Source organism: Labrus bergylta, chromosome 8, assembly GCF_963930695.1.
Source record: "Labrus bergylta chromosome 8, fLabBer1.1, whole genome shotgun sequence".
NCBI classification, from domain to species: domain Eukaryota; kingdom Metazoa; phylum Chordata; class Actinopteri; order Labriformes; family Labridae; genus Labrus; species Labrus bergylta.
The window spans coordinates 31,605,994-31,615,993 of record NC_089202.1 but is presented as its reverse complement, the minus strand read 5'-3'; the positions used below and the strand labels follow the sequence as shown (position 1 = coordinate 31,615,993).

Below are 10,000 nucleotides of genomic sequence, written 5' to 3'. Positions count from 1 at the left end.
ATGGATGGATAGATTGGTGTATGGATGGATGGGTGGATGGATGATGGATGGATGGATGATGGATGGATGGGTGGATGGATGGATGGATGGATTGGTGGATGGATGGATGGATTGGTGGATGGATGGATGGATTGGTGGATGGATGGATGTATGGATTTTTGTTATCACACACACACATACACACACACACACACACACACACACACACACTTTGTTCTTCTGTAGCTGATTTCATGGTTTTGTTTTTATTGTGTTTGTAGGAAGCGAGCAGCAGAGAAAAACCAGAGAGCTGTAGGAGGGGAGGAGCCACCAAGGGTCTGTTATTTATTTTTACATCAGTCAGTTTTTATTTCAACTTTAATTTATACAATAATTTACCTTTAAATGTCTGTCTGTCTCTACCTGTCTGTCTCTACCTGTCTGTCTCTTTCTGTCTGTCTCTTCCTGTCTGTCTCTTCCTGTCTGTCTTCATCTCTTCCTGCCTGTCTCTGCCTGTCTGTCTCTACCTGTCTGTCTCTTCCTGTCTGTCTCTTCCTGTTTGTCTCTACCTGTCTGTCTCTTCCTGTCTGTCTCTTCCTGTCTGTCTCTTATTGTCTGTCTCTACCTGTCTTCATCTCTTCCTGTCTGTCTCTACCTGTCTGTCTCTTCCTGTCTGTCTCTACCTGTCTGTCTCTACATGTCTGTCTCTACCTGTCTGTCTCTTCCTGTCTGTCTCTTCTTGTCTGACTCTACCTGTCTGTCTCTTCTTGTCTGTCTCTTCCTGTCTGTCTTTTCCTGTCTGTCTCTTCTTGTCTGTCTCTTCCTGTCTGTCTCTTCTTGTCTGTCTCTTCCTGTCTGTCTTTTCCTGTCTGTCTCTTCTTGTCTGTCTCTTCCTGTCTGTCTCTTCTTGTCTGTCTTCATCTCTTCAGGTTCCTGATGAAGTCTACAGCAACATTGTGACCTTTGACCCTCAGGGAGGAGGTGACCTCGACATGGAGGACGTCAGCTACGCGTCTGTCCAGTTCCAACAGCAGAACCAGAGGAGGTGAGTTTGACCATGTTGATCCTGGTTTCTGTTTTTACTTCTTTATTTGTTTTTGTTTTTGAGTTGTTTGTTTGTAAACAAACATGTGTGCATCAGTTTGTGTTCTTTAATGTCAAACACACACTTATACACCCCAGAGTAACTTCATGATTATTCTTATGAAAGAATAAATACTTTAAAGAGGACATATTCTCCCCCTCCTCCATCTTTTCTAACAGCCCCCTTCTCCACCTTTTCAAACAGTCCTCCTCCACCTTTTCAAACAGTCCTCCTCCACCTTTTCAAACAGTCCTCCGCCTCCACCTTTTCAAACAGTCCCCTCCTCCACCTTTTCAAACAGTCCCCCCTCCTCCACCTTTTCAAACAGTCCCCTCCTCCACCTTTTCAAACAGTCCCCCTCCTCCACCTTTTCAAACAGTCCCCTCCTCCACCTTTTCAAACAGTCCCCTCCTCCACCTTTTCAAACAGTCCTCCTCCTCCACCTTTTCAAACAGTCCCCTCCTCCACCTTTTCAAACAGTCCCCTGTGGTCTAAATGAAACATCTGTGCTGTGCTTTGGTCAAAATATAACATGAATCAAGCACCAGAGGAGGTTTGTGACCCTGTATAAACCAGCTCTCTCAGAACGCTCCGTTTTGGTGTGTGTGTCTCTTTAAATGTAATGACCCCGCCCCCTGAGTTTTCCCCGTAGACATTACTCCTCTGTAGAGAGAATAAAAATGGCCGACCTGCTCAAAAGTTTTGTTCTAGTCTGGGGGTGAAGTCCATGGGTGGAGATACCAGGGGAGGGGAGGGGATTTTTTTTTTTTTACCAGAATCCCACTGTGACATCACAAGGAGAGCACATTAGAAACAGAGCTTCTCTGTGTTGTAAGACTTATGCAGACCACAAACAAAGGACTGGATGGTTTATTTCACATGTTGTGGTTCAGTAGAGACTCAGGATACTCAGATATATGTTCAGAAACACTGTAGAAGTGGATTTATCATGATATGTCCCCTTTAAAGAGCCCATATTCCGCCCTTTTTGGGGTTGGTATATTTGATCTATGTTCCTACTTTTGTACGTTCACAATAGCTAAAGTTCTAAAAAAGTGTCTGTTTTCATGAACTGCTCCTCCTTGCTCCCTCTTCGCTCTGAGTCCGTCAGCTGCACTCTGTTGAGCCCACACTGTTAGACCCCACATGGGCCAAGTCTGCTCTGATTGGTCTGCCGATCCGCTCTGTCATTATTGGTCAGTTGCTCAGCATTCTTCTCTGAAATGTCCCGCCTCTTTTACCATATTTGGAATGCAGCCACTGGCTCCATCCGAAGGGAGCAAAAACATTAGCACCTTAGCACTACTGTGCTACTGCAGGCTACGGCATATCGTGGGCGTGCTACAGAAGTTAATGGGCGTGCAACATGAGCTGCTGGGCCACAACGAGCCAATGGGCTTAGATCAGTGATCTCACACTGACAATGGCGTCGGACTGACATATTTTTATCAGGGGCTAGAACCGAGCGTTACATGCAGCTAATGCTACAGCTAACAGGAGGACGTAGGAGAAGACACGTTTCCGCGGACTTTGAGTTTTTGCACATAGATGTTCCTAAACATGCACAGGACACTTAATAAAAACCAGAAGAAGAAGAATATGGGACCTTTAAATTAACACACAGTTCTAACCCTTGTAAAGTGATGTAAATCACTTAATGAGACGATAACTGTGACCTGATGTAGAAGTTTCTGAAACATCATCATTATCATTTACCAACAACAACAACAACAACAACAAGGGGTCTGTTGAAGCTCACAGGAACATTTGATCATATTCTTAAGCTGGTTTTTAACAGACAGTGTTTCTTCTGTGTCCTGACTCTTTTATTTGTTATGTGTTTGCAGAGCGCCCGAGTTATCTGTGATCTACAGCTCTGTCGCCAGCAGAGGCTGATCTTCACATCTCAGGACTCCATCAAACATCAGGCTGCGTTTATCCTCCTCTTCTTCTCACAGAAACCCTAACCCTCTCTGAAGAAGAAACACACACAATATCTTCTTTAGCTGTTTTCACATCTGCACTCCTGAAATCCTCCTGATCTGTTCACACATGCACCTCACAGCAGAGACTATCCCTGTGAGACAGGATGGGGGGGGGGGGGGTCCTGAGACGATACATGATGTAAAAAATACAATGAGGAAGTAGCAGATAAAGCATCAGAGTCCTCCATATGACTCTATGATGAGAATATGTGTGTTTGTATCAATGCTGCGTGTAGAATCTCAAAGTGAAGTAAAGAGAGGAGAAGAACATCCTGGAGAACAGGAAACATGCAGGTTGATTAGAGCACGGAGATGGTAGAGGTGGCGTGCAGACAGTCTATGGTCGTGCAGCGATCACAGGGAATAAAGGTCACCACCCCCCCCCCCACTGGCTCCTCCCACTGGCTCCAGGTGAATTCTCCTGATTATATCCTGCTGTGTTCTCACTCTGAACACTTCAGTGCTCACTGAATGAACTTCAGATTTCTGTTATTTCAGGTTCTTCTGTTTCTTGGTTCACAGTAATATATTCAACAATGTGACATGTTTTTGTAAATAAAGTTTTGATTTGACTGAACTGTGAGAGTGTTTCAGATTCAGGAGGCTGAAACAGGAACGTTCCCTGAATCACCCCGTGTGTGACGTTTAACAAACCACTTCTCAAAGGACAAACAAACTTAGAGCTTTGTTTTGACAAAAGCACCAAGAAAACAAATTTAATTCATATACATCCTACCTATATCAGATTCAGACAGGTTTGATACCGGTCACCTTTAGTGTCCTTAGATTAAAACAGGGAGACATGATTCATTGAGATGGCTCATTTAAAAAAAAATCAACATTTAATGAGTATTACAAACCGCCTGGCCCAGGGTTCGATTCCCAGCCAGGGAACTGTACTTTAGGGTGGTAGTAGATCCGCTCTGTAGAGACTTGGGTTGTGAGGGGTCGTTGGTTCAAGTCCAGGTCCAGACCACAGTGTGGCTTTTGGTCTCACTTCCTGTGCTGAGGTCTCCTTCAGTGAGTCTCCTCACAGCTCGGTACGCCCTGACATCTCTCCGCTAGTGCATGTCCTCATGTGTGTGTGTGTGTGTGTGTGTGTGTGTGTGTGTGTGTGGCTGGCCTCTTTAGGGATTAACAAAGTACGTCTTCTTCTTCTTCTTCTCCTTCTTCTTCTTCTTCTTTTTCTTCTTCTTCTTTTTGTTCTTCTTCTTTTTCTTCTTCTTCTTCTTTTTCTTTTTCTTTTTCTTTTTCTTTTTCTTTTTCTTTTTCTTTTTCTTTTTCTTCTTCTTCTTCTTCTTCTTCTTCTTCTTCTTCTTCTTTTTCTTCTTCTTCTTCTTCTTCTTCTTCTTCTTCTTCTTCTTCTTCTTCTTCTTCTTGCTGCATCTTTGAATGTCTAATTTGACTTTAACAAACTCTCAGACAGTAATATCCAGTGGGCGCGCACTGTAGCTGTTCCCACTCAACGTTCTTGAAGCCAAAATACGCCCCTTACGGGCGCTTCCATCTTGCGATTTTGACGTCATTTGGAGCCAGAGTCTGCGCAGTAGGGTCCGGGGGGAGGAGCCCTGGTAACACGCCCCGCCCACTTAGCGTACTGCCCTGATGACTTACGCAGCCCAGCTACGCTGAAAGCGCTCTGCCGGTCTACGATGAAGAAATGTGTAAGTACAACAAACCACCGTATTCAAAGTCTAATATTTAAACTCTGTGTTTTTAAAAATCCAGTTATTTTAATCATTATTGAAAACACGTGGGCTGCTGGGTCCTCTGGTTTTAATGAAATCCTTCTATATTGAAGCTATATTTAAGCTAGGTTAGCACCACAGACCGTAGACTACAGGTGGTAAGATATGTTGTATTCTGTTAGAAACTGATAGTCTGCAATGTGAGTCATGTCTGATTTTCTAATATATTTAAGTGAACAGTAAATCAATTGTTTTTTGTATCTTCATTCAGGCAAAGAAGAGATAAAAGCAGCTGGTCTGACATCTTCCACAGAGGTGAAGTGTAAGTTAAAATCATCTGTTAAAAGTTTATATCCTGTGATCTTTAAGTTTCATAAGATGATTGTAAAAACAAGCTGTTGTTAACAATACAGTCTTCTAAAATAAAAATCACACTGAGTCATACACCAGCTAAATGTTAAATAGAAAGGTGATGTTTTGGTCTTCTTCTCTTCAGTTATTAACTGAAACACATAGTTTGAAGGAACCTCCTCCTTTTATCACCTGTGCCAGATGCCCTGCTCATCCACTGTGGGAGAAATGACCTTACACCAGCAGCTCTCCCAGATGAAGAGTCCTCTCTGCCATCACCCAGAGGAGCTGATCGACGTCTGAAGAAGGTGGACAGAGTCTGGAGCTTTGTGACAGTGAACAGTGAGAAGGCTACCATAGTCATCCTCAGATAAAACACAGAGATCCAGGTCAATATTTAATTTATTTTTCTTTACATGATGTTGCCCTGTGTTTGAAAGGCCAGATGCTGGAGGGTTGTGTTGGATTTGCTCTTCCATCATATTTTAACAGTCAAACAATCATCCAGGATCTCTTTACTTTATTTGATTTTTGTTTGGATTTCTTTGTTAAATTATTTTTTATACTTTCTCCTATGTCCCAGCAATTTGACCTGATGGTCTCTCTTACTTATTTTCCACATGGTTAATGAAGCCAGGGGTTGTTTATTGAAGATTTATTTTCATAAAATGTTTAAATAAACTTTTTAAAAATCTGAATTGACTGTCTCTGATTAACTGGAGCACGACAAAGTGTTGGTCACAGTAAAATAATTTAGCAGTTAAGTTTATAGCTCACATTTGAAAAGGCCTTGAACTGACATTCATTTCTTCTTGACCAACAACAGCTAAGACAACAGCAAAGCTAACAGACGAGCTCAGCTTGTCACAGCCGGCTCGTCTGAGATAAATGGCCTTCAAACTTATTTAATATTAAACATTTAAAGCCAATAAGCATAGCAAGATACGTATGAGGTTCCATTTCCATTTATTCAATCACAGACTTGTCAAACAGTCTGGCATGTTGTGCTGCTGTTTTCAAGAGTTAATAACTGAAGAGAAGAAGACCATCGAGAGAGGACAGGAAACGCTCAGTCCTCTGGACTGCTGTTTCCTTTGAGCATTGATTTCCTTGAAGACAGAAAGAAGAACAATTTAAACATGAACTTCTTGCAGAACCATAGAGGCTGTTAAAATCTTCTGCTAGTCTTCCTTACATTTTAAGAAGGATTATAAATTGTTACTAAAATTACTTTGATGCTGATAGCGGTTACAATAACACGGTCCAATCATATGAGAGATCATTTTACCTTTGAGTCCTATGTGAAGGTGTTCTCTTCAGAATCAGCACTGCAAAGACAAGATGATGGCGTCCACCTTCACAAGCTGCTGCTTCAGTCTGGCTGCATCATGGTCTCCTACAGGAACAGCACAGAAATACAATCAAAGTACTTCACTGTATTTATCAGAGGATGTACTGTATGCAAAGTAAAACAAAATTAGCTGTAATTCCTCAAAAAGATTTGAGACTGCTTTGTTATTTGAGAGCACAGATTGTTTCTGTTCCCTTCTCTCTGTTTGCCTGTACATGACCTTTCAGTGCTGTAGAAGATGCTACAGTAAATCCTGGATCAGCTGTGTGGATGGTGTGACTGTGTGCTAAAGCTTTGTTAAAGTTGTCACACACATACTCATATGTCTTTGGAGAGTAAAAGTGCAGTGTGGTGGCAAACTGCTTATAAAATATAAAATAGTATTTTATTGGTGAGGTGCCCCAATCAGAGCGTCCTACAGAGTATCAGCAGCTTTAGAGGGAGGAGACGAGCACATTATGGAGAGGAGCGCACCGCAGGGGGCGAGCTGGGGGAGAAACCAGAGACCAGAGAAAAAGGAAATCCCAGTTTAAAATAAAATGTTGGTGAAAAGAGGGAAACAGGAAGACATAAATGTTGATGTTGAAATTGTTTTGAATACAGAGGCTGTGAATGTTCAGTTTTCTTTGGCTAAGGCAACAACAGCCTGTAGTTTAATCCTGGTGTTTCTCTTCAACGATTATTGAAGCGAAATCAAAAATAAATGCATGACATTTAAAACATATTAACATGTGTGGGGGAAAACGTGATCTTTATGTCTTCTTTGATTGAGCCTCTGTCTCCTCCTAACTTCAATAACAGCAGCATGTTGTGTGTAACACTGGTCTCCTGTGTTAACACCTTCCTTTCAAAGGTGATAAATACAGATACAGTCACAATCACCTCAATGTTTGTCAGGTTTTGTAAATTTTTAGAACAATTTCTCAATGAGCGTCATTAAATTTACAATATGATCAACTTGTGACTGTTGAATTGGTCGTGTGTGGAAGACAATGCAGAACATTTATCAGTTTAAGCAGCATGATGCTCGGTTAATATTACATTACACCACCGGTTGTTGATGTTTGTGTTCACGTTTCGGTTAGTCTCTTAAATCAGTAACAGTTATATTAAATCACATCTTACCTTTAGTTTTATCTGGATCTTAAATCAGTAACAGTTATATTAAATCACATCTTACCTTTAGTTTTATCTGGATCTTAAATCAGTAACAGTTATATTAAATCACATCTTACCTTTAGTTTTATCTGGATCTTAAATCAGTAACAGTTATATTAAATCACATCTTACCTTTAGTTTTATCTGGATCTTAAATCAGTAACAGTTATATTAAATCACATCTTACCTTTAGTTTTATCTGGATCTTAAATCAGTAACAGTTATATTAAATCACATCTTACCTTTAGTTTTATCTGGATACATAGAGAAATATTCTCCCCTCGTATATAGTCCTATGAATTTCAGCCTGCACGGTGAAAGTAAAACCTGTTCCTCTCGGTATAGCCCACTTATCACTCAGACTGTAAACATGTTCACATTAGTAATGATGCAGGCCAGATTACAATTATGTGACTTTGTTTTTGCCCTCGATACTTTTTTGAGACTTTACCAGACGTTTTTATTTTTGTTGTAAAATAACTGTACAGTCAATGAACCGCATCTGTGAGCGGATTTTATATTACGATTCTTGGTTTTAAATACAATTTCAATCACAATAACAACATAACAATATCAAGAAACATAGCATGTCAGTTATTAGGTTTGTTCATTTAATAAAATAAAATAAAAAGATAAATCATGCCGGATAAGTAACCTAGCTTTACAACATTTCAGCTAATCTTAGACTGCTTATGTGTTAGCTAGCTCGATAACGACTTTAACCAATGACACATAAATCATTTTTTACTTACCTAAAGAACTGCAAAGATCCGTTATCTCCCACAGGTCGGTTAGAACAGTTTACTGCAGAACAACTCATTTTACAGCTCAAAAAAGACGGAAAAACTGAACGGAAAAATTCAACGGCGTCTCGGCTTTCCTTCACTACGTAACTTTGTTATTCACAAAGAGAGCTACGCAAGATCGGCGGCTGTCAATCATCATCAAATATGACGTAAAATCCCGTTTTTCAACCTCAAATAACTTATTTAAAACAAACTTCACAGAAAAATGAGCACTTGAACACAATGTAGGGTGATAATAACTAATGATCACAGCAGAGTTTAGGTTTGGAAAAAAGTTATGTGACGAGTATTTTAGCTTTACAGTTTGACCCACATCCCATCTGTTATCATTGAGGAGGCGGGGCTTATGACCTATACTGCAGACAGTCAGCAGGGGGAGCTCTAACAATAAAAGCTTCACTAGACCGGGGAGCTTGTCCCGTCCATTATTTTTACAGTCTATGGTAATATCCACCTTATGACATCACACACTGACCTTATGACATCACACATTGACCTTATGACATCACACATTGACCTCATGACATCACACATTGACCTTATGACATCACACATTGACCTTATGACATCACACATTGACCTCATGACATCACACATTGACCTCATGACATCACACATTGACCTTATGACATCACACATTGACCTTATGACATCACACATTGACCTTATGACATCACACATTGACCTTATGACATCACACATTGACATTATGACATCACACACTCACCTTATGACATCACACACTCACCTTATGACATCCCACACTCACCTTATGACATCACACATTGACCTTATGACATCACACGTTGACCTTATGACATCACATGTTGACCTTATGACATCACATGTTGACCTTATGACATCACACACTGACCTTATTACATCACACATTGACCTTATTACATCACACATTGACCTTATGACATCATACATTGACCTTATGACATCATACATTGACCTTATGACATCACACACTGACCTTATGACATCACACACTGACCTTAAGACATCACACATTGACCTTATTACATCACACATTGACCTTATTACATCACACATTGACCTTATGACATCATACATTGACCTTATGACATCACACATTGACTTATGACATCACACACTGACCTCATGACATCACACATTGACCTTATGACATCACACATTGACTTATGACATCACACATTGACCTTATGACATCACACATTGACTTTAGACATCACACATTGACCTTATTACATCACACATTGACCTTATTACATCACACACTGACCTTATGACATCACACACTGACCTCATGACATCACACATTGACCTTATGACATCACACATTGACTTATGACATCACACATTGACCTTATGACATCACACATTGACTTTAGACATCACACATTGACCTTATTACATCATACATTGACCTTATGACATCACACATTGACTTATGACATCACACACTGACCTCATGACATCACACTTTGACCTCATGACATCACACATTGACCTTATGACATCACACACTGACCTTATGACATCACACATTGACCTTATGACATCACACACTGACCTCATGACATCACACATTGACTTATGACATCACACAT

At 40.5% G+C, this 10,000-nt stretch overlaps 1 protein-coding gene across 4 annotated transcripts in view; it reads left to right on the top strand.

Annotated features, from left to right (window-relative positions):
• Positions 1-10,000, top strand: part of LOC110004093 (uncharacterized) — a 117,153-nt gene that overhangs the window by 13,393 nt on the left and 93,760 nt on the right. For 2 of the 4 annotated variants that reach the window (XR_010666750.1, XR_010666751.1), the window contains exons 5-7: positions 261-315; positions 909-1,024; positions 2,911-3,342. Coding sequence is in view for 2 of the 4 variants with exons in the window: in XM_065957733.1 (XP_065813805.1) it covers positions 261-315; positions 909-1,024; positions 2,911-2,959 (220 nt within the window). In the remaining 2 variants the exon portion in view is untranslated. Of the gene's footprint in view, positions 1-260; positions 316-908; positions 1,025-2,910; positions 3,626-10,000 lie in introns of those variants that run through there. The other 2 variants (XM_065957733.1, XM_065957734.1) reach the window with 1 other exon arrangement.